Genomic DNA, 24,672 nt, shown 5'->3' with positions numbered 1-24,672 from the left:
TATTGGCACTTTTTCATTTACAATCCTGGATGCTCTAGCAATATCTGGATCTAAATGGATCTTGAGAACCAATGCTAATTACGCAAAACCATGATTTATGGCTGTACAGCCTTCATAGCAACAGCAACAGCACTTAACATTTATATACCACCCCATAGTGCTTTACAGTACTCTCTGGGCAGTTTACAGAGTCAGCATATTGCCCCCCAACAATCTGGGTCCTTAGTTTACCAACCTCAGAAGGTTGACTAAGGAAGGCTGAGTCAACCTTGAGCCTCATAAGGATCAAATTCGTGGCAGTGGACAGAGTTAGCCTGCAATACTGCATTCTAACCATAGGCTTCATAAGTATAAACCGATTATGGTGAACCTATGGCACGCGTGCCAGAGGTGGCATGCAGAGCCCTCTCTGTGGGCACGCATGCCATTGCCAACTGGTCTTCAAGGGTGCCGGAGCATGGGAAAATGGCATGAAAAGGGCCAAAATCCAGATGGTTTTCAGGCTGTTTTGGGACAAAAAAATGGCCTGAAAAAAACAGCCTGAAAATTGCCCCCAAAATGGCCTGAAAAACAACGTGGAAAACAGCCCGAAAACAGTCTGAAAACAGCCCCCAAAATGGCCAAAAACAGGCATGCACACGGCAGCCAGCTGTTCTTCGGATTTTCAGTGCTCCCGTGCACGCACATGCACACCTGTTCCGGTTTGGTGGTGCCGAAAAGGTTCACCATCTCTGGTATAAACCATCAAGCCATATAAGCCATAATGCTAAACTCCATTTCTACATAAGCCTCCATTCAAATGGTCCACAAAATCACAGTCATACCCACTTTCCATTTATAGATGAAGTTTGCTCCATTTTATCATCCTAAGGCAATAATAATTTTATTATCCAGCAAAAAATGAGTCACAGCACAATTTTAAAAAGCGTATAAAACTGACAAAACCAATATGATCTTCAACACTCCGTGCTATGAATTTCATTTTACAGCTCAGGGGAAAAAGCTTATGAGGTCCCAAGAGCGAAAGAAATATTGATACAAGTAAAATAAGCCTCCAAAACTCTAATTCAAAATTTTTAAATTGTTTGGGGTTCTCTGAGAACAGAAATACATAGAATTTAAAAACTAAAACCAATTAGCAAGTGCATTTTTTAATTCATATAAAAATAAAATAAAATTAATAAAACATACTATGAAACAGAAATAAAAATGTTGAGTCTTTCTTAATCGAGGCTTCACAATATTTTAAGGCTCAGTCCATGAGATTCTGTTACTTTGTGTCCTACTTCTGAAAATTTTAATAATGTTAAAAAGTCTGTATACTAAATCCTGCTAAATATTCAGTATAACCTGAAGGTATTGGAAAGGTCTTAAAAACATGTTGGTTAAGTAGTTGCTTTTTAAATATAACTTGTTGGAGAACAACTTATATTTAAAGTTGTTAACTTATATTTTATAAAATCAGATGTTGTTGTCCGACGACTTATGATTTCATAAAATCAAACTTCTCCCATAGTTAAGATAACTTTAGATTTATAAATAAAGGTAAAGGTTCCCCTCACACATGCGTGCTAATCATTCCTGACTCTAGGGGACTGTGCTCATCTCCGTTTTAAAGCCGAAGAGTCAGCGATGTCCGAAGACGTCCCAGTGGTCATGTGGCCGGCATGACTAAACACCAAAGGCGCATGGAACACTGTTACCTTCCGACCAAAGGTGGTCCCTATTTTTTTACTTGCATTTTTACATGCTTTCAAACTGCTAGGTTGGCAGAAGCTGGGATAAGTAATGGGAGCTCACTCTATTAAGTGGCATTAGGGATTCAAACCGCTGAACTGCTGACCTTTCTGCTCTACAAGCTCAGCGTCTTAGCCACTGAACCACTATGTCCCATTAGATTTGTACTTCAGCCAAAAAAATCTGCAGATGATTTCAGGAGAAGAAAGAACTGTCCAAAATCCAGAGGTTTATGTAATTAGAAAGAAAATCATTAAATTTTCATACACCCTTATTCAGGAACACCTATTTAATTCAATCAGACTTCATGGTAGAGAACACATGGTAGAAAATAGGACCATGAATCCTACATGGAATATTTTGGATTTAACTTCAAGCGGTGCTTCAGAATCCATGGAAACACATGGCATCTCCCGTGCCCTAGCAGAAAATATTTCATGCGGAGGAGGGATAGTGGGAAGACAAGAGGAACCTTCAAATATTTTATCTTCAGTATGAAAAGCTTCAGAGGACTATCTCTGTATCCAGTGCATGAAAAGATTCTTAAATCAATAGGAAGGCTATTGGAGAAAGGAAAAAGTGATCCCCGTTCCTTAAATCAAAGCTTTCTCAATGAAAGCATTTTAAACCATTCTTGGAGACCTCATGACTGAAAAGTACAACAAATAAAAGCATCTCCTAATTAGTTAAGAGAAAGATTTAAGGTAGATAACAAACTGGAACTGAACAATAGAAGACAGAATTTGTAATGTACAAATGATGATACATGTAATTGCCAAAATGAATGCACTCTTGCTGAAATCTGAAATGGAAAATGAACACATGAAAGGTATAGGATAAAATCGGCCGAGAATTTGGTACATACATTGTTGGGACAATGGGAAAATGTAGCTGAAAAGATTGAAATTCACATTATAATCTAAAGGAGAATTTTTATAAAATGATGCACCATTGGTATATGACTCCAGAAAAATTATCTATCGTGAGAAAAGGTACTTCAAATATGCAGTATGTTGGTAATGCGGAAAACATGAAGAATCATGTTGTTATCCCGCTTGATGGACTTGTAAAAAAAGCCAGAACATTTTGAATTCAAATACATTTGGTGATACACAGAATTATGGAGACAGATTCAACTGAACCAAGAACTTCTTAGTAGGGATTAGTAGGCACAGACAACTAGGAAAAAAAAACAATTGCAGATTGTTTTTATATATGATTGTTTGTGTGTGAAAATTTTGAAATACCCACAATGGAGCATTGGTACAGAAGTCTAGCAGAGGTAGAAAAATTGTTTGCTTAGAGAAATATCAGCTACTACATTTATTGAAAACTGGACAGTCCTTAGGGACTTTTTGCTGAAAAAAGAAAAATGAACTGATGATTTTATCGATCAGAAGACTAGTAAGGTTACATTATGGAAAGTAGGAAACTTTGATGTAACCTTAAGAGAGAGGGGGGGGGCAGAATATACAAAAGTTCTTATAACTGCTGTTAAGAAGACCAGAAGTCACTTCTTTGTTATTCTTTTTTTCTTTCTTTACTACTCTTTTCTATATTTCTTTTTCACTTTTCTATTACTTTTTTCTATTTCTCTTTAACTCAAAATTTATATTGTTTTTACGCTGTAGAGAAACATTGTTAATAACAATTATATTAAAAAGTACAATAGATAAGCTAACAAAATAATAAGGAGCTCTTAAACTTGACAATGCAAAAGGCAATGAGATCTGTAATATCTTGAGGATTCTTTTATGTAAAAAAAATTTTTTTTGCTTTTTAAATCACATTGAAACTAGTGTATAAACAATTAATCAACCACAATGAATACAGATATTTAATTCAATAGAGACAGCAGCGGATTTCTTTTCATATGTCATTTTATAGTTATGATATTTGATTAATTTAGCAGCTTTAACCTTATGTTACATATTTTTAAATATTCAATAATAAAAAGCTACCGTAATATTTCAAAGAAGCTGCCTTGCAGACACTTTAAAGGGCTGAATCACACAAACAGCTTGAATTAATCATTGTTTAATAATAATATTGTCAATTACAACAAGAGCTGGCTAGCTGTCAGCTGAGCTAGTAAGCCATATGAGAAAATAATCTCCAAAAAAGGCTAAAATGTTCATTAAGACTGGCTATAAACAAAGTCTAACAAGTCAGACTGTGTTGTTCCTTCTCCTTCTTATACTTCAGTTAATCAAGGAGGCATCTATTATATCTTTGTTTGGATTTTAAAGGGTGTTTCATCACTTTTTGCTCAGGTAAGGAGGGTTCCTGCATATTTCTGCAAGATCATCCTCCTGAAACTCCACACCAGGGGTGTCAAACTCACAGCATCACATTCAGTGGTGGGTTCCAGATGCTATTGCAACCGGTACGCTACGACCGGGCCAGACGTCCACCTTGGGCATGTGCACTCTGCGTGCAGCTGCTCAGCGAGGTCACACAGACACAGTACGCTGTGCATGCGTGTGCAATTGGCCCGTTTCCCTCAAAAAGAGGTAAGGAATGTGGACGGGTGGGCAGGCCCATCGAAACACCGTTCCGGCATGGTGGCCGCTGGGAGCAGTGGTCACCGGTTTGCCCGTATCAGGCTGTACCGCCCAGAACCCACCACTGATCACATTGTCATCATGTGACGTATCGCAACTTTTCCCCCCTTCACTAAAGCGGAGGTGGGTGTGGCCAAAGCGTGACACATCTGGCAAGTTTGACATCCTTGCTCTACACCAACTTCTCGACAATCTTTTTGAGTGAACATTTTGCACAATAAAAAAATGCAGATTATCTGTGTATAAACCTTTGAGCTCTGGAGAGAATATGTACTTAATATCAAATGCCACTTACTCGAATCTGCTGAAACCTGGGATTCTTTTAATGATGATTGTGTTGAACTATCGACATCATCATCATCATCTGTCAAAAGAAAAATTGGGAAAGGCATTTTATGTGGAGGATGATGTATTGTTTAAGGCTACTACAGTATTCAGAAGAAACAGGCTCCCAATATTGCTCTTCTTACATTGACATAATGCATTACATATTGAAGAGTTCTGAATCAGGATACTAATAACATTTATGCCCTTGGGGGATTAAAAATCCCTACAGCCACAATGAAACTGTTTCATAGCAGAGATGTGCAAACTTCATTAACCCTGAAACATTCTGCTCCTGCATCAAAAAACCTGGCACAAATTTATTACATTTTATGTATTATTTTTATGAAGAAGAAAATGATACTGCAACAACCTATATTCGGCTTCTTATTGGGGTCCCTGAATTAAGTTTCTCCCTGGAGAAACTTAAAATACATGTTTTTGGTTAGGCAGCTGGCGTCAGGTACAAAAGACCTGGATCACACATGAAATTCCAATTAAACTGATTTTTTTTACTGCTCATGCTTAAGTATAAGAATCTACTTTAGTTCTACTTTCATCCTAAAAAAGGGTCAATGGGATTCAAGGTCTATTTGTGGCTAGGCTTATTCCTCTTTTGATTCCATCCCCAGGTTCTGCCATTCCTTCTCTTAGCTGACGGACAGAGCTGAGACTATCAATTGGTTTAGCTCCTCGTAGAATAGTGTTTCCCATACAGAAGAATATAACACACTCAGAGGAGGCATGTTAAATTCTGGGAATTCTAGGAAGAAGAATTGGGAGAAAACAGGAATTAAGATGCCACAGTGGTGGGAATCCCACAGTGGTGGGATTCACCCAGTTCTCATCTATTTGGGATAACCAGTTGTTAACTTTCTAAGCAGTTTGGAGAACTGGTTTTTGGAAGAAATCTCATTTTGTTTTTTTCCACTTTACAGGGCTAATCCTTAGGAACAAACATTCTGGTGTTGTTTCTAGCCTCATCTTTATTGCCCTGCTTACAGAAACTGCCTCTCCAGTTAACCCTTATTACATTGTAACAGCTAAGGCGAAGTGATGTTGAGTTGGCCACGCCCACCCAGTCACATGACCACCAAGCCTCACCTACCCAGCTGGTCATTAGGGCAGAGAACCGGTTGTTAAATTATTTGAATCCCACCACTAGTTGGCAACCTAGATGGATTTAAATAGTGATGACAATTGGTTGGTAGTAAAAGCCAACAGGTGATTGGTAAATCTGTAATATGTTGGGAAATGCTTACTTTGTAGCTTAAAGAATACAAATAGGTGGATGACAACTCAAGAAAAAAGTTACCAAACATCTAAAAAGAAAGTATCTTGGCTTTTTATTTATGTTATGTTTTATTTATGTTTGTTTTAATTAAATAATTAAATTTAATTGGCATGCCAGTTTGCTGTAGTGATTAAGGCATCAGGCTAGAAACTGGGAGACTGGGAGTTTTTGGCTTTGAGTATAAAGCCAACTGTCACAACCCTAAGAAGGAGGCAATAACAAACCACTTCTGAAAAGCCTTGCAGGGACCTTTCCAGGAAATCTCTGAGAATTAAACACAATTGAATGGGTGTGTGTGTGTTTAAATAGGCCATCCAAAGACAGGTTTCTGACATTGGCAGCTATATAAATTTGCTAAATAAAATAAATAAATTTTCCTGAAAATGAAAATATTGGTCAAAAATGTACTGTAGAGGGCAGCAAAATATTGCTTTACACTCCAAACTATGTCGTCCCCCCCCCCCCCGGGATAACCCAAGCAAAATAAATCACAGGATTAAAAAAAAGTTTGCATATTTGTCTGATCACCAAATCTATCCCATGTTGTGCTATAATGGCCTCTTTTTTTCCACCACAAATTTGTAATTGGTGTGTTGGCTTAGAATTGTGGAAACTATAGTTTCAATCTATGTGTAAGACCTCAGGGAAAGAAGGCTGTACTATATAATTTTTGATAAGCTAAGAATTTAAATTTTATAATGGCTTACTACTTTGCCAAAATATTAGTTTAGTTTGCTGTCACCACCATCCTTTTCCAGTAAAGGGTTAAAGTGTTTTCTTATATTTAGTGAGTTCAAAACTACCCCCCCAAAACCACAGTTTCCTGATATTTTGAGCTGGGTAAGCCATTTCATCTCATATTTTTTTGAAACCTACAAACCTGTCAAAGTTTCTAACCCTTGGAAGAAACATAATCCTCAAATCACTTGCCAGAATAGCTATTTACACATTGGTGATAACATATTATAGGTAGTCCTTGTTTTGTAACTACCATGGTCAGCAGTTACAACAGCTGTTTGCAGTTACAAAGGTGATGAAAAAGTAACCAGCGCCTGTTAGGAATATAATCTAACGGTTGGGTTGGCAATATATAAATCATGTAACAATGTTGTACCTGTTTTCTTTAAGTCATACTGTAAAATGTGATTGGTTGCTGTTTTCCTCAATCGGCCATAAGAGGGAGCCACAATGAATGTTAGCTCTCTGTTTGTTAGATGCTTGGCTGATCTGATCTGAGTGTTTTGGAAGCTGGCTGTTAGAAAGTGCCGTGAGTTATTGTAAGTTTTGCAACTGCTAGCAAACTTTGAGTACTGAACTGATTATCTGATACTGGACTATGTTATTTGGATTATCCCTTAACTGAAAGACGTTGATGACTGACTGTCTTAACCGTATATGACTTGGACTGTTTGATGGACTCTGATACTTCTATTTCCACGAAAGTAAAAGCCTATTTAAACTGCAGTGTCTCTATATGCTGGTTTGTGTGTTCTCCAACACAACTCTCACAACGCTTCTCTGAACGTACTCGCTCTCCCAATAGGGAGCTTACCTAACAGTGCCCACATTTACTGTTTTAGGCCGCCTATAAAGCAAAGAAAATCTGAAGTAAGATCATAAAACAGTAACAGTTCCACTTCGCAATTGCTTTGCTTAATGACCGAGTTGCCAGTCTGAATTATGGTCACTAAACAAAGACTACTTGTAACAGACCAAATCAAGTCATAATTTATTTAACAATAACTCATAATAATATGAATACAAGAGAAAGAGAGAGAAAGAAAGAGAGAGTAAGAAAACAACAATGAAACAGTTTAACATGATTCTGAACAGTTTAATATAATTTCTGAACTTTACCTGGCTCTGCTTGTATGCTTTCTGATATTCGGAAACAGTGCATTTTACTGAAGTTCCGACAAAATAATCGCACACAACTGGGAGGAAGAATCATGTTCCTTAATCTTCCAAAAGTACACTCAAGAGGCACAATCACACAGCAAGCGGCATGAGCCTACAGAAAACACAACATCAAATTCTCAAGATGCTGTGTTGGTATAGCCAAGAGGTTGCAACATTACATTTCATCTTTGGTAATTTGTGATATTCTACAGTGGCAGCGATAAAACATAGAAATGGTGGGAGTTTTGACAAACTTAATGTTTTCCCGCCCCAAAAAACTGCTATGCAGCTCAGAGGTGAGAATACTTATATTTTCAGTGCTATATGATTCAGCATTCTTTTAGCTGTAACTACAGACACTATTAATTTCTCACAAATACAAATCCATATAGCAATAGCAATAGCAGTTAGACTTATATACCGCTTCATAGGACTTTCAGCCCTCTCTAAGCGGTTTACAGAGTCAGCATATTGCCCCCAACAACAATCCGGGTCCTCATTTTACCCACCTCGGAAGGATGGAAGGCTGAGTCAACCCTGAGCCGGTGAGATTTGAACAGCTGAACTGTAGAACTGCAGTCAGCTGAAGTAGCCTGCAGTGCTGCATTTAACCACTGTGCCACCTCGGCTCGTGAACTTTGATTATATGTGAATATATGAACTTTGATTATAATTTGAGTGTCTATAAACTCAGAACTACAAACTGTTTTAAGGGAGGAAGAAAGTTCATACTTAGGATAATCAGATTTCCCTTACAAAGAATGAGGAAATCGTTTGAACACAAGAATGTTTCCGTTCTTTTATAAAATAAGTACTGATAGCATCAGAAATAACAGTTAACATTTATCTGTTGTTTTTTTTAAAGTTTACTCTTACTCTATGGTTCTACTTCAAGATATCAGACTTCTTTTATGCACGTCTGTTTCCAAGTCAGTCTTGATTCCTGGTAACAATTGTACAAGTCCCAACAGGTCTTTTTTAAAGTGCTTTCTTCCGATGGCTGAGAGGGAGACTGGCCCAAAGTCACCCAGCCAGCTTTGTGCCTAAGGCAGGATTAGAATTCAGTTTCCTAGTTTTCAGCCTACTGCTTTATCCATTACACCAAACTAACTATTTCAGTCTTTTTTATTTATTTTTAATTCTTTAAACTTTATTTAATTAGTATCCCTCCTTTATTGTTTTTTATAAACAACCCAGGGTGGTGATCATATCTACTGCTCCTTTTTCTTCCTATCTTCCCCACAACAACCCCGTGATGTGAGTTAAACTGAGAGAAAACGACTGGCCCAAGGTCACCCAGTTAGCTTTCATGGCTAAGGCCAGACTTGAACTCACAGTCTTCTGGTTTCTAGCCTGTTGCCTTAACCACTAGACCAGGGATCAGCAAACTGTGGCTCCAGAGCCACAGCTCTTTCCTCCCTCTGCTGCGGCTCCGTCACTGGTCGGTGCCACAATTTTGAGAGCAGCTTCCAGGGGGGGGAGGGGGGGAGAAGCACAGTGCGCCAGGAGAAGACTCTAGGGGAAGGGGAAGGTTTTCCAGTTGTCTCCACAATTGATAGGGCTTTCGGTTATGATAGGTAGAGGAAAAAGTATGCCGCACTAGGAGGAGACTCTATGGTGGGGGAACTGAACTTCTGGTCAGCTCCAGAATTGAACAGGGGGGCTTCTGGTTAGGACCTTTGTGGCTCCAGGCTGCAGGCTATTTCAGCTGACTGCAGTTCTGCAGTTCGGCTGTTCAAATCTCACCGGCTCAGGGTTGACTCAGCCTTCCATCCTTCTGAGGTGGGTAAAATGAGGACCCAGATTGTTGTGGGGGGCAATATGCTGACTCTGTAAACCGCTTAGAGAGGGCTGAAAGCCCTATGAAGCGGTATATAAGTCTAACTGCTATTGCTATTGCTATTTTCTTTTCTGTGGGAAATGGCTCTTTGAGTTTAAGTTTGCCGGCCCTTGCACTAGACCAAACTGGCTCCCTCCTTCCCATGTATATGTAACTAACAGAAATGTTACCATCTGTAACACACACACACCGTGCTAATAATTCTGAAGCTTATTTGATTTAATAAGTAGCCAACAGAACATCCAGGAATTTTGGATTGCTGATTGTTAGAATGTTTTCTATCTTGTTTGCTAATTAAGGTAAAAGATTAACCACATGTCTTCCTTGATTGCCACAGCGCCAAATATATTTTATGTGCCTGGGTGGTTTCAAGTTCTGACAGCACAGTAGGAAAAAAAATACTTTCTAGTTTAATTCAGGTGAAACTTTAATAGCCTGCTTTTAATATTAAAAGGGAAAAGAGATAAGGCACACCTTATGCCCTCGCTTAATGACGATAATTGGGGCTGGACTTTCTGTTGCTAAGCAATGCAAAATCATACAACTGGAATGCTAAGCAACAGCAGTTCTGGCAAGCCCCAGTTACCATCGTTAGGTGAATTACTGCAGGTCTTTAAATGAGGATTTCCAACTTCCTACTGATTTTGCTTGCGGGGAGTCACCCGGGAAGGCTGCAAATCACGATGATCTGAACATGGAAATCCAGGCTGGTTGTTGAGTGACCTGATAGGAGACCCATGACAATGGGACACTGAAAAGCCAGAACTTTAAGGACTGGTCGTAAGTAGTACTCCTTCAATGCTTTTCTAAGTTTGGACAGTTGTTGAATAAGTGGTTATTAAACAAGGACTATCTATATGCTGAAACCTTGCCAAAACTTCTTCATATACTTTTCTCTCAGCTACAGAGATGTCCACAGAGTGTGGGCAAAAGGGCAAGATGGAGGCCATGAAAAACAGGCAGACTGAATCAGGTTCAGTCACATCTTTGTGGTCTTGATTTTTTTTTACCATTCTCACTTCTGCTTGCTAGGTTTTAATGGTGGAAATAATCACGGATTATTTCTCTCCCTCAAACCAAATTCCAGTTTTCTATTTAATGCTGCTATTCAGAAGGAATAAATGTTCTGCTTTGAAGGCTAAACATTTAATCTCTAATTTTGCGTTGTACCAATACCTTCTATGAATTCAAATAACCATTTTTATTATTAATCTAGGGACCACCACAAAGGACATCATGGTTTCCCAGAGTAGATGTTGTGTGGTTTCATGTACATTCGATATTGTGTTTTGTTTTGCACACTTATGATAAAGATCTTTTGAAGAACAATTTTCTTTCCTTGGAATAAAATTAGTCTTTGTTTCTTTGGAGACTTGCCTAAGCCTTAATATACTTACCGGGATGCCACACCATTCACATCTCATGCCCGAGAGCACGTCAGAAGAGCCACAGGTTTTTTTACAAACTTTGCAACGTGAGCCTGGTGGAAGGTTTCCCTCCCTCCAATGATGATGGTACATATCCTATAAAGGAGAAGCAGAATCACAATAATTACATTAAGAGGGCATGATAATGTTTTGCCCTAATATGGTCAAACTTGGGTACTTGGATGAGAAAGTATCCAAAAACTACCCAACAGACTATACTGGTAAATATTTATAAAAAGTAACCCAGAAGAAAGCAGAGGTTTTGTTCCATTTTATGACCTTTCTTGCCACAGTTAAGCGAATCACTGCAGTTGTTAAGTTAGTAACACGGTCATTAAGCAAATACAGCTTTCCCCATTAACTTTGCTCATCAGAAGGTTTTAGGTGATCACATCCAAAGATATTGAGCCGAGGTGGTGCAGTGGTTAAATGCAGCACTGCAGGCTACTTCAGCTGACTGCAGTTCTGCAGTTCAGCGGTTCAAATCTCACCGGCTCAGGGTTGACTCAGCCTTCCATCCTTCTGAGGTGGGCAAAATGAGGACCTGGATTGTTGTTGGGGGCAATATGCTGACTCTGTAAACCGCTTAGAGAGGGCTGAAAGCCCTATGAAGCGGTATATAAGTCTAACTGCTATTGCTATTGCTATTGTAACCATCACAAATATGTGTCGGTTGCCAAACACTTGAATTTTGTTCACGTGACCATGGGGATGCTGCAATGGTCGTAAGTGTGAAAAAGGGTCATACATTACTTTTTTCAGTTCAGGAATGGTGTAACACACACACACACACACACACACACACACCATATACACATAATAAAGTATTGTCCCAAATGTGCTCTATCTAAATTTGTATAGAGCCCATCACATTTGCATGACTCTGGATTCAAATTAATTGTTGTCATTATCTACCAAATTATTACTGAAAACCACTGAAAAGCTAGGATATATATTTCATTTGATCAGCAATATTTAAAGGTGTGGGGAATTTATTTAACTGAAAAGTAATCCACCAACAAAGAAATTCGGAAATTAATTGAAACCCATCACCATTAATTAACTATATTAATGATATTTTACAACAGTGTTTAATATTTATGTAAATGTACAGGTACAGTATGTAAAAGTCACTCATATACACACAGACACATAGAGGCATATACAGTCAAAGGCAATTTTTCATTTTTTCTGTTTTATTTTTGTTCTTGTTTTAGTTTTCCTTCTAACAAAACATTTAATGTTTTGATAAAAGTGTTACCAGCTAAAAATACACTCACATGATTTTGATGACCATCTTGATGGCACTCACGGCAATCACTGCAAGCAAAGGGGGCACAGTCTGTGTGTACATGTATCTCACACACTGAAATAAATGGGGAAAATCAAAATTACCCACGTGCATCTCTATATTTACTTCTTTCCAGGATAACCCTTAGAAAACTATTACAACTGCTTTATCCTTATAGAATTTGTAAGTAAAGCATTCTGAATACAAATTTAAAAGTTATTTAAATTAGGTGATCTGCTAAACACCTAAATTTCACAGTGCTGTCTAACATATATGTACAGCAGAGGTCCCCAACCCCTGGTCCATAGACCGGCACCAGTTCGTGGACCGGCACCAGTCCATGGCATGCCACAAATCAGTGAAGCTGCCATTAACGGGTTGCAAGCAGCATGGGAAACCACACTCCTTCCAGTCTGCAGAAGAACCTCTCTCCACAAAACCAGCCCCTAGTGCCTAAAAGGTTGGGGGCCACTGATGTATAGTATATATAACAATCTAGTATGGCTGTATTATTATCATTTATCCTTCTTATTATCTTCTTTATCCCTCCCCTATTGGGAAAGAAGAGGAGGAGGGGAGGGGGAGAAGAAGGAGGAGAGGAGGAGGGGGAGGGGAGGAAGAGGAAGGAAGAGGAGAAGGAGAAGGAGAAGGAGGAGAAGAAGGAGGAGGAGGAGGAGGAGGAGGAGGAGGAGGAGGAGGAGGAGGAGGAGGAGAAGAAGAAGAAGAAGAATCATCATCATCTATTGCTTTGCATGTACAATGAAAATGACCATTGGGCTTACCTGAAGAGTCTTTTTCTGTGTACTGCGGGAGAGTCCAAGCAATGGGTTAAATCAGTCTGGTTGCCCTTGGACTGAGGAATCTTTTTCCTTGGCCACGCCTCCTTGTGTTCCTTAGCACCAGAATTTTGAGATGGTCTGGAACTGTGAAGGCTGGAAGCGTGATGAATCAGGTAGAGAAAGTCCAATTTCACATGATGGTCACGAATCCCTGGACTGAGCGAACCAGGGTGGGTTGGACTCTCCCGCAGTGCACAGAAAAGGACCCTTCAGGTAAGCCCAATGGTCATTTTCCTGTGCACCGCTTGGAGAGTCCAAGCAACGGGACATAGCCAAGTTATATGTCACTAGGGTGGGCAGAAGAACAGTCTCGGCATTCAGTCGTGAAAACAATCACCTGTAGAACCCGCCTGCCAAAAGATGCCTCGGCCGAGGCATACATGTCCAATTTATCGTTTCTGACAAAGGGCGATGGTGAGGACCAAGTAGTCGCTCTGCAGATGTCTTCAATGGTAGCCTGGGTGGCCCAGGCTGTGGTGGTTGCAGAGCTCCTAGTGGAGTGGGCGGTAATGCGTCTGGGTACCGCCCTGGACTGGTGTTCATATGCAGCTGCAATGCATGCTCTGAGTCACTTATCGATCGTGGAAGATGTCACTTTCTTACCCAAGGAGCCAGGCTGGAATGAAACAAAGAGGGCCTCTGACCTGCAGAAGTCCGCAGAGCATCTGATGTATATACGCAGGGCTCGTCTGGCATCCAACTTGTGCCAACCACGATCCCTCTGGTGATTGGGGTGCGGGCAGAAGTTAGGCAGGATTACTTCCTGCATCCTGTGGAACCAGGTGTTGACCTTCGGGATGAAGGCAGGGTCCAGACGCAGAATGACCCTGTCCAGGTGGACGACACATAGATCCTCCCGGACCGATAAGGCCGCCAGTTCCGAGATGCATCTCGCGGATGGTATTGCAATAAGAAAGGCAGTCTTTAAGGTGAGGTGACGAAGAGATGTCATACGTAGAGGTTCAAATGGTGGAGAGGTAAGCGCCTGTAAGACCACTTAGGTGGGATAGCGGTGAATCACCAGAGAGCGTAAGTTGGAGGCGCCCTTAAGGAAACAATGAACCCTCAGGATCTTGCTGAGGGGCTGGGCCAGGTCGCCGGATCAGACGGTGGAAAGTGCCGCCACCTGACGACAAAGGGTATTGGGGGCGACACCTTTGTCTAGGTCCTCTTGTAGAAAGTCCAGAACGCGGGAAACAGGTACAGTGACTGGATCGAGATAGTAGTTGTCACACCACTTGGCGAAAGTGGACCAGGTGGAATCATATATCCTGGTTGTTGATGGTCGTCTGGATGCCTGGATGGTATGTACAACCTCCTCCCACAGGCCCTCGCTCCTCAGGAGATCCCCCTCAAGTGCAAGATGGCCAGCTGGAGCCATTGGGAGTCCGAGTGTACTATGGCCCCCTGGTTGAGGGAGACCTGGTTCCGAGGAATCCGCCATGGGGATGACACTGACAGGCTGACGAGATCAGCGTACCATGACCTGCGGGGCCAATGGGGAGCTATGAGCAGGACCTCCGCCCTTTCCGCGATGATCTTGAAGATTACCTGTGGTAGAAGCGGAAGCGGTGGGAAGGTGTACAGAAAACCCTGAGACCATCTGCATCGAAGGGCATCCGTCCCCTCCACCCCTGGTGAGTGGAAGTAGGGGGAGAAGCGCTGGAGCTGCATGTTCTCTCAGGTGGCGAACAGATCGATCATTGGGGTGCCGAATCTGTGAGACAACTGGTTGAATAGGGTCAGATCCAGATGCCACTCTGCACTGTCTAGGGTGGTCCTGCTCAACCAGTCCACCTGCATGTTGTCCACTCCTGAAATGTGGTCAGAGTGAATGGATGCAATGTGACGCTCCGCCCACCTGCCTAGGGCCTCCGCCTCCGCCATGAGCTTCCTGGTGCCGCCCTGGCAATTTATATGGGCCTTGGTGGCCACATCGTCTGTCATCAGGAGGACATGTTGATGAAGAATGTCCCGGTGAAAATGTGGCAGGGCGAGTTTGGCCGCTCGCAGCTCTAAGAAGTTGATGTTGCAGACTGCTTCAGCTGGAGACCACTTGCCTTGAGTTACGCGATGTTGCATGTATGCCCCCCAATCGACAAGGTGGCATCTGTCATGATGACTACTCTCGTGGCTCCTTGAACAGGTGTCCCTTCAGTAGAGCCGTCGATTGCCATCACTTGAGAGACCTCTTTACGGTCGGGGGAGTCCGCACCTTCATGGATGATTTTCTTCTGTTGGCTCTTTGATGGGGCAGGAGAAGCCACTGCAACTCTCTGGAGAGAAGACGTGCCCAGGGAATGACCGAGATGCAGGAGATCATCTTCCCCAACAGTTGTGATATGAATAGCACGGAGACCTGCCTCAACTCCGGAACCTTGCGGGTCAGGGATACTAAACTGACTCCCTGCTCCGGAGCTTGTCGGGTGTGAGTCTCTGCTGGTAAAGTTGGACCTCAAGGGTCAAGTGGGTTTGCTGTTAACGTACCTGCCTCCCAACAGCGTTGCAGCAGCCCTCCCCTCGCTCCTCGAGTCGGTAGCCGAGCTAGCAATTGAGTTCCCTAGACTTATGGTCTTGGGGGACTTCAATTTGCCTTCGCTCGGTGAACACTCTGATGGGGCGCAGGAGTTCATGGCTTCCATGATGGCCATGGGCTTGACCCAGGTAATCCGGGGCCCAACCCACTCAGCGGGTCACATGCTCGACCTCGTATTTCTCTCGGAGCAGTGGACTTGTGATCTTGGTCTGAGGGGTAATGAGATCATGCCCCTGTCGTGGTCAGACCACTGCCTACTGAGGCACGACTTTCGGAGACCAAACCCCCACTGTAGGGAGGAGGAACCGACCAAGTGGTTCCGCCCCAGGCGACTTATGGAGCCTCTGAGGTTCCAGACGGAGCTTGGGGTTATTCCTGAAACTCTCGCCCACAGTCCGGTGGAGACTCTGGTTGCTGCCTGGCACTCGGCAGCATCGGAGACCCTTGACTGGATTGCGCCACTACGGCCCCTCCGAGGCGGCGGATCCCGGAGGCCTCCTTGGTTCACCGAGGAGCTCCGGGAGATGAAGCGCCGGAGGAGACGCCTAGAGCACCTATGGAGGTTCGATAAATCTGAATCGAACCGAGCAATCCTAACAACTAGCACCAAGGAGTACATCAGGGCACTTAGGGCAGCAAAAAGATCTCATATTGCCACCTTGGTTGCATCCGCTGAGTCCCGCCCAGCCGCCCTGTTTAGGATAACCCGCTCCCTCCTAAATAGGAGGGATACGGGGGAACCCTTGCAGGGTAGAGCTGAGGATTATGCCCAATTCTTAGCGGACAAAATTGCTCGGTTTCGGTCGGATTTGGACTCCATCCCTGCAGTTCCAGCCGAGGCACAAGAAGATGAATTGGTAGACCACCTCTGGGTTGAGTTTCAGGATGTTGCCCCTGGGGATGTGGACAAGGCCATGAGAGCTGTGAGTGCCTCCACCTGTGTACTGGACCCGTGTCCCTCATGGCTGGTTGCCAACAGCAGTGAGGTGACACGAGGCTGGATCCAGGCGGTTGTTACCACCTCTCTTTGGGAGGGGCACTTCCCCGCCGCACTTAAAGCGGCGGTGGTGAGACCCCTCCTGAAGAAGCCATCTTTGGATCCAGCTGCCCTTAACAACTACCGTCCAGTCTCCAACCTCCCTTTTGTTGGGAAAGTTGTCGGGAAGGTGGTGGCCTTCCAGCTTCAACGGTCCTTGGAGGAAGCAAGTTATCTCGACCCCTTCCAGTCGGGCTTCAGACCCGGCTACAGCACAGAAACCGCTGTGGTCGCATTGACCGATGATCTCTGGAGAGCCAGAGATGGAGGCCATGCCTCCATCCTGGTTCTCCTCGACCTCTCGGCGGCTTTCGATACCATCGACCATGGTATCCTTCTGCGACGACTGCGGGAGGTGAGGGTGGGAGGCACTGTTTTACGGTGGTTCTCCTCCTACCTCTCGGACAGGTCACAGTTGGTGTTAGTGGGGGGGCAGAGATCGACCCCTAGGCCCCTAACATATGGGGTGCCACAGGGTTCGGTCTTATCCCCCCTACTATTTAACATCTACATGAAACCGCTGGGTGAGATCATTCGGAGGCATGGGATAAGATACCATCAATACGCGGACGATACTCAGTTGTATCTGTCTGCCCCGTGCCAACTCAATGAAGCGGTGGACGTGATGAACCAGGGTCTTGAGGCCGTTATGGACTGGATGAGGGCTAACAAGCTTGTACTCAACCCGGAGAAGACCGAGTGGCTGTTGTGTTTTCCTCCCAATAATTCGATCAGTGTTCCATCGCTCAGGCTGGGGGGTCAAATTTTATACCCCTCAGAGAGGGTTCGCAACTTGGGAGTCCTCCTGGATCCACAGCTGACTTTCGACCACCATTTGACGGTTGTGACCAGGGGGGGCATTTGCCCAGGTTCGCCTGGTGCGCCAGTTGCGACCCTACCTGAACCGGGAGGCCCTCACAACAGTCACTCGGGCCCTTGTGACCTCTAGGCTGGAATACTGCAATGTGCTCTACATGGGGCTGCCCTTGAAGAGCATCCGGCGACTTCAGCTAGTCCAGAACGCGGCCGCGCGAGTGATTGTGGGTGCACCTCGGTTCGCCCACAGAACACCTATCCTCCGCGAGCTGCGCTGGCTACCTGTTGATCTCCGGGTGCGCTTCAAGGTGCTACTTGTCACTCATAAAGCCCTCCATGGTAGTGGATCTGCGTACTTGAGAGACCGCCTCCTGCCAATTACCTCCCTGCGACCAATTAGATCGCATAGATTAGGCCTCCTCCGAGTTCCATCTGCCAGTCAGTGCCGACTGGCAACTACACGGAGGAGAGCCTTTTCAGTAGTAGCTCTGACCCTTTGGAACGATCTCCCCGTGGAGATTCGTACCCTCACCACCGTCCAGACCTTCCGCACAGCCCTTAAGACCTGGCTAGCCCGTCAGGCCTGGGGATAAAGCTAATTTGTCCCCACCCGAATGATGAATGAATGTTGCTTACTATTTTACTTCTATGTATTGTTTGTGTCTATTGTCTGTACCCTCCCTTCCTTATTTTATGTAAGCCGCCCTGAGTCCCCTCAGGGAAAAGGGTGGCCTATAAATACTAATAAAATCCTAAATCCTAAAAATCCTGTCCTGGGAAAGGAACACCCTGCAAGCTGAGGTGTCTATCACTGCCCCCAGATGAATGAGTTTGGTAGTTGGGATGAGATGACTCTTTTCCAGGTTCAGGGAGAACCCGTGACTCCCGAGGAACCTCATTGTAATGTGGAAGTCCCATAAGGCCTGTTTCCTGGACGACGATTGGATGAGAATGCCGTCCAGGTAACATTGAAGTCTTACGGGCCTGCACCTGAATTGTGCTGCAACCACTGACAGAACTTTTGTGAAGGTCCTGGGTGTCGACGACAGGTGGAATGGAAGGACCCTGTACTGGTAGTGTCAGCCAGCATAGAAAAACCACAGGAACCTTCGGTGTTGTGGCCGAATGGGAATGTGTAGGTAAGCCTCCTTCAAGTCGATGGACATGAGGAGGTCCCCCTGACAAATCCCCGCTAGGATAGTCTGCAGAGATTGCATCTTGAACCTCCTGTACGCGATGTGACGGTTGAGGTTCTTGAGGTCCATCTCCACCCTCCTGAGTTCTTGAACACCAGGAAGAGAATGGAATAAAATCCCCTCCCTTCCTGGTTGGGTGGAACTTGTTCTACAGCATTGATTTCCAGGAGATGACCAATTTCCTGGGTCATGAGTTCCCTCTTGAGAGGACAAGAGGGGGTTGGACAGTGGATGAAATTCCGAGGAGGTTGGGAGAGAAACTCCAAGGAAAGCCCCTCCCTGACAGTCTGGAGGACCCAGGCATCCTCCATGGTCAGTGCCCATTGGGGAGCGAACAGATGGAGCCGGCCCCCAATGGGAGGGGACCGATGATGGTCACTTGGACTTGCGGAAGGGCCTATTGAAAGCCTTGCCATGATTGGACCTGCAGTAGTTGAACTGCTGCCTACCCCTGTCCTGAAAGGACTGCCTGTCCTGGGACCTATCTCCCAACTGACCAACGGGTCTGTTCAAGGAAGTGGAAGAGAGTCCTGCAGACTCACTGGAACGAAAGGATTGCCTCTTGAAATAGGGAGAGGATTTACAATCCTGTTTCTTGTTCAGGGTGGGCAGAACTTTCAGTTTATCTTTGGATTCAATCAAGAAAGGGTATAATACGTCTCAAATAATTTGGACCCCTTAAAGGGGGCAGACGCCAATTTTCATTTGTTCTTCTGGTCCGCCTGCCAGTGATGGAGCCAGATGAGGCAGCAGGAGATCACGTTGGACACTAATGCCCTAGAAGCAAATTTGGCCACATTAAGGGAGGCATCAGCCAAATATTGGGACGCCGCAATAATTTTTGTTATGTCCTGGAGAAGACGAGTGTCCCCTGCCAGTAGTTTAGCATGAAGCTCACGCAGCCAAATGAGAGAGGCTCAGTTAAAGAAGGATGCGGAGGAAGAAGCCTTAGTGGCCCAGGCCGCCGCCTGATGAGTCTTGTGGCAGGCCTTCTCCGCTTTTTTGTCCTCTGCCTTAAGGCCTTCCAACAAGTCAGCGGGAAGGACTGAATTAGAAGTGAGAGCCGCTATAGGGGGGTCTACAGATGGCAGTACCAGGATGTCTTCCAGCACGGGGTCAACTGAATATAGTTTCTTGTCCCCGCCACTGGGTGCAGCCAGGGAGCCAGGCTGGGCCCACTGCCATTGAATGACATCCATAAAGAAATCTGGGACTGCCACCAGCTCTTGCTGAGGTGCCTGAACATTAAACATGCTAGTATTGGGGTTAACCGGAACAGCATCCAAGGATCCCTGCACGGTCTTAGGTTTGGTACCCACTTGGGTGGTGTTCTTAGCCTTGTGCAAGATGGACTTAAATAGGCTAGTCTTAAAGAGGCCTGAGAGGTCCTCATCCTCCGAGAGCTCCTGCTCCTGCTCTTGATCCGCGTCCTCCAAAACAGAAGCCTCGCTTAGCACAGAGGATTCCAGAGATGGGTGACGGACCCCCCTGGTGGTGGAGGGAGTCTCCTGCCTGGGCTGAGAGGAGCTGGGAGCGACAGGTGCTTGGTCATGCCTCTGTATCCCCTGGGCAATGCCCTGGGAGATGGCACGGGCGACCACCGCCTGCATGTGGGCTGATAACTCAGGTTCCTGAGCTATGGCAGAGTCCAAACCAATGGAAGGAGGAGGAGGAACATGCCGGCAAGGATGGGATCATCGAGGCCCCCGGGGTTAGGGTCCTCGTGGGCGGGCCCTGACTCAGAGACACATGAAAAAGCAGGAGAGCCTGGTTCAGCCAGGGACCCATCTGGGGAGAGGTCCTGGGAGTCCACCTCCTCATCAATTACGGACAGGTGATCCCCCCTTGGGAGCGGTGGAATGACTGTCCCAACAGGAGGGGTAGGCTGAGGGTACTCCCTCACAGCCTGGCATTGGGCCTTCTCGAATTGTTTGTTGAGGGCCCTCAGCCGCCTCTCTGCATCCCTAGTTGCCGCCATGGAAGGTGCCTTATAGGGATGGCTATCCTGACTGGCCACCCTGCCCTTCATTACCCCCTTGCCCCTGCCTGCAGAAGTTCCCTTGCTAGGGTTTGAGAGAGACCTGGTCTACCGTCAGGGGAGTCAGATGGACCAGGATGCTCCATGGCCTAATGCACAGACTTCAGACAATAGGCCAATACAGGTAGAGGTCTGGTGGCTGGTGCTGGATCAGAAGACACACAGATATTGTGGAAGCAGGAACAGTTTGTAGAAAAAAGTCCAGAGGAGTAAAACTGGGGCTCTGCAATGAGTCCAATGAATCCAGCCACTCGACGGGAGGTGAGAAGGTGGAAAAGGAGCCGAGGCTGCAAGACCAGGCAGATAGATCAAGGGAGGATCAGTGGATAAAAGTAAAAAAATTAACATAAAAATCCTCCCTGTGCTGGTGTATGACCACCAGGTGGCCAAGATGCCAGCGCTGCTTGGGGAGATTCTGCGGGTGGAAATGACCAAGCCGGAGACCCGATCAAGGCCAGCTAACCACCCTGCGGCTATCTACAGAAACGTGGCTGAGCGGGAACGCCAATGAGAGAAAAGGCACGAATTTAGGCCCTCCCAATTGGCTGCCGCTCCGGTGTGAGGGAGAAGGTGGATAGCGGCCGCGTGAATTGAAGCGGCTGTGCACCCCTCCATGGCAGGCTATGCCCTCTGAAGGTGAGAAAATCGGGGGGAAAAATTTCCAACTAAAAAGAGAAACGGCGGCAGCCACCGGAAACCTCACCACTCCTGCTGCGCTTTAAAGCAAAAGCAGCAGCTCCCCGCTGCCGTCCAAAGGTGGCGCAGCAAGCAGAGCACCCACCACCACCACACCTACCTTCAAGTCTCTAGGAGAATTCAAACGACGTGAAGCAAAAAGGGGAAACAACTGAACTGTTAATTATAGACAAAACAAATTAAGGGAAAGAAAAGGGAAATACTAGAAGGAGAATCCAAGCCTAGATAAATTACGCTGGAGCTCACAAATATAAGTCCTGAATGGGCAGACTGAGGAAAAATCTGGCGCCAAGGAGCACAAGGAGGCGTGGCCAAGGAAAAAGATTCCTCAGTCCCAGGGCAACCAGACTGATTTAACCTGTCGCTTGGACTCTCCAAGTGGTGCACAGGAAAACTTCTGTATCAGAGACAAATTCCTTGTCTGTCTAATCATACTTGGCCAAATAAAGTATTCTAATTCTAATTCTTATACATAACAAGCATAAATTCCCCGTTCAGTGGTGAATGCCATGAAACACATGGGAATGTTTCATTGGCAGACCTAATTCCAATGCAAGGGGGAATATAGGTTTTCCTTTGAATTTTTTTCCAGCAAGTCTTTGGACTTTCTTTAAAGATTAAAAGAACACTCATACATTTTCTTTTTATAGAAAAACATAGATCAAAATCAGGGTAAAAGGAATTAACAGTGAAATTAAGCTATGCTGACTAGTAGCATAATCCAATCTCTTTGGAGTTTACCTTCACAGCGAAATGCTGGACTTTCCAACTGTTTTCTGCACACAGAACAGAATTTTCTCTTGTAATGTCCTATGGGTCCTAAACAATGTGCAACTGGAACCTGCAGGGGGAAAAGGTATGGATTAAGTACATATTGCAAAGCGGTTTATGTTGCATTTACATTTTAATTGCTATGCATTTGGTTAATGTATATAAACACAACATTCAGAAGAAGTAAAAAATCTATGTGGTTGCTAACAGCCAATATCAACTTGATGGCATATAGCCAACCAATTACTATATTAATTTCTTCTCATTAAGAAACATGATTAATTATGTTTATTGTTGGAAACATTAAAATATGAACTATGCATCATTAACAAATTATATTTATCACACAAGCTGATTAACCAGAAAGCAGGGAAGAAGCTTGGAACTATAAATCAATACTGATAAATTCCTTGACAAAAATAAAGGCAATTCAGTAGAAAAAATCCAGAATTAAGGCTACCTCAAATTCAGTCAAATTTCATAGCCAGAGATTTTAGAAACTGAGGTTGCTGCCTTGATACTCCATAATCATTCACCGAATGCAGATCTTATACAATCCTCTCTACAAAGGTTTTATGCAAGTGGGATTCTTTCTGAACTAATTTGACTTCTCATGTGTTTTCTGACTGTTCGCCAATGGCAATTATACTGAAAATTGAGAGATATCCCTGCCATTTTGTGTATGTATTCATCACTTACTCTCAAAATATAAATTTATCTTTGGCTGAAAAAATGTTACCAAATTGCCTTAAGTCAAAATTTTGCATGGCATTATTAATCTAATGAGATATATCTATAATAGAGGCATCTGTTTTAATTTCCAATTTCTTGACTTGGGTGAACATCAGAGATGGTATTCAGCAAGTTCTGATCAGTTCTGGAGAACCAGTAGAGGAAATTTTGAGTAGTTCGGCAAACTGGTAAATATCACCTCTGGCCCCGCCTCCATCTATTCTCTGCCTCCCGAGTCCCAGCTGATCGGGAGGAAATGAGGATTTTGTAGTAACCTTCCCCTCGAGTGGGGAGGAAATGGAGATTTTACATAATTTTTCCCCTGCCATGCCCACCAAGCCATGCCACGCCCACCAAGCTTCACCCAAAGAACCAGTATTAAAAAATTTGAATCCCATCACTGATTAACATAATCCTATGTTCACCTTAATTTTGCTTTTAAACCAGCTAATTTGGCAGTCACTTGAGGCGAGATGGATAATGTAGAAATTTAATACACAAATAAATATTTTTATTGCTGTATTTTAAAGTAGAACATTCTGGAATAAGATTGTATGTTGAAGACAGCATTTGTAGATTTGCTATACAGCCTTTATAAATATTTAATAATGATATTACTAGTGTTGGCACTTGGTATATTTTGAGATGACGGGCTATGTATTGATTTCTTCCCTTATTAGAATTGCATTCTGCTTTCCTCCAAGCTGTACAAAATAGCCCACACAGTTTTAGTACCCACTGTTACTTGCATAATATTTTGTGAGGTTGGTGAGGCCTAAGGTCAATCAGTGAGTCATAGAAATTGTCTAATGCATGAAGCAACTAAATATACCATAAGGAGAGAGGAAGAAATGCAAGCTGCTTTAGGAAATGCCAACCTTGTCTTTAAGGGCAGCTTCCTACCTACTACACATTCCTTTTTCACATAGTTCATCAAACTATCAAAAATTAACTAAAACATCACAAAACAAAGTAACAACAGGCCAATGACAAGCAAAGGCTACTATTCTTTCTGATGGTCAATGTACTGTTCGTTAATGCAGGAATTACATGGCATAAGGCCTGGGGACAAAGATAACTGTCCCCACCCGAATGATGAATGAATGTTGCTTACTATTTTACTTCTATGTATTGTTTGTGTCTATTGTCTGTATACCCCCCCCTCATTTTATGTAAGCCGCCCTGAGTCCCCTCAGGGAAAAGGGCGGCCTATAAGTATTAATAAATACTCAAATACTCAAATAAAGAAAACATTTGGGAGATGCAATTCAAATTATTCACTGAATGCCACAGAGCAAAAAGACCAATGACAACAGTTTGATTTGATACAGTATATGAGAAGTATTTTCTGTCTACCATTGCGATCTGGAGCCTGGGAGCTGAAATCTAGGACAAGGGTGAAGGCAACTGAATGAAAGTAGGTGGTAAAACAATTTACTGAGCCTCTTCTGTGCATTAAGAATCAGAAAAGGCTATGTTAGTGGTTCATTTATTTCTTTATTGCTTCAATTTACACATTTCTCCATTTCCCAGGACTCTAAACTGCTTACAAGACATTACAGTACAATAGAGGTAAAACTGGAAGAAGAGTAACAAATCGCCATCAATCCTGACCACTAAGGGAAAAAATGTTTTT

General features: G+C 43.9%; 1 protein-coding gene across 1 annotated transcript in view; it reads right to left on the bottom strand.

The window, feature by feature from the left end:
* DGKQ (diacylglycerol kinase theta) overlaps positions 1-24,672 on the bottom strand; it is a 109,514-nt gene that overhangs the window by 45,096 nt on the left and 39,746 nt on the right. Inside the window, exons 3-7 of the mRNA XM_087716276.1 lie at positions 22,275-22,374; positions 12,366-12,451; positions 11,056-11,181; positions 7,777-7,930; positions 4,597-4,665 (exon numbers count right to left, since the gene is read on the bottom strand). Coding sequence (XP_087572402.1) covers positions 4,597-4,665; positions 7,777-7,930; positions 11,056-11,181; positions 12,366-12,451; positions 22,275-22,374 — 535 coding nt within the window. The remainder of the gene's footprint in view (positions 1-4,596; positions 4,666-7,776; positions 7,931-11,055; positions 11,182-12,365; positions 12,452-22,274; positions 22,375-24,672) is intronic.

Source organism: Thamnophis sirtalis, unplaced genomic scaffold (assembly GCF_051295495.1).
Source record: "Thamnophis sirtalis isolate CommonGarterSnake01/CBP01778 unplaced genomic scaffold, rThaSir2_p1.2 scaffold_5, whole genome shotgun sequence".
Lineage (NCBI taxonomy): Eukaryota > Metazoa > Chordata > Lepidosauria > Squamata > Natricidae > Thamnophis > Thamnophis sirtalis.
The sequence above is the reverse complement of the archived record's forward strand: the minus strand, read 5'-3'. Positions and strand labels throughout refer to the sequence as shown.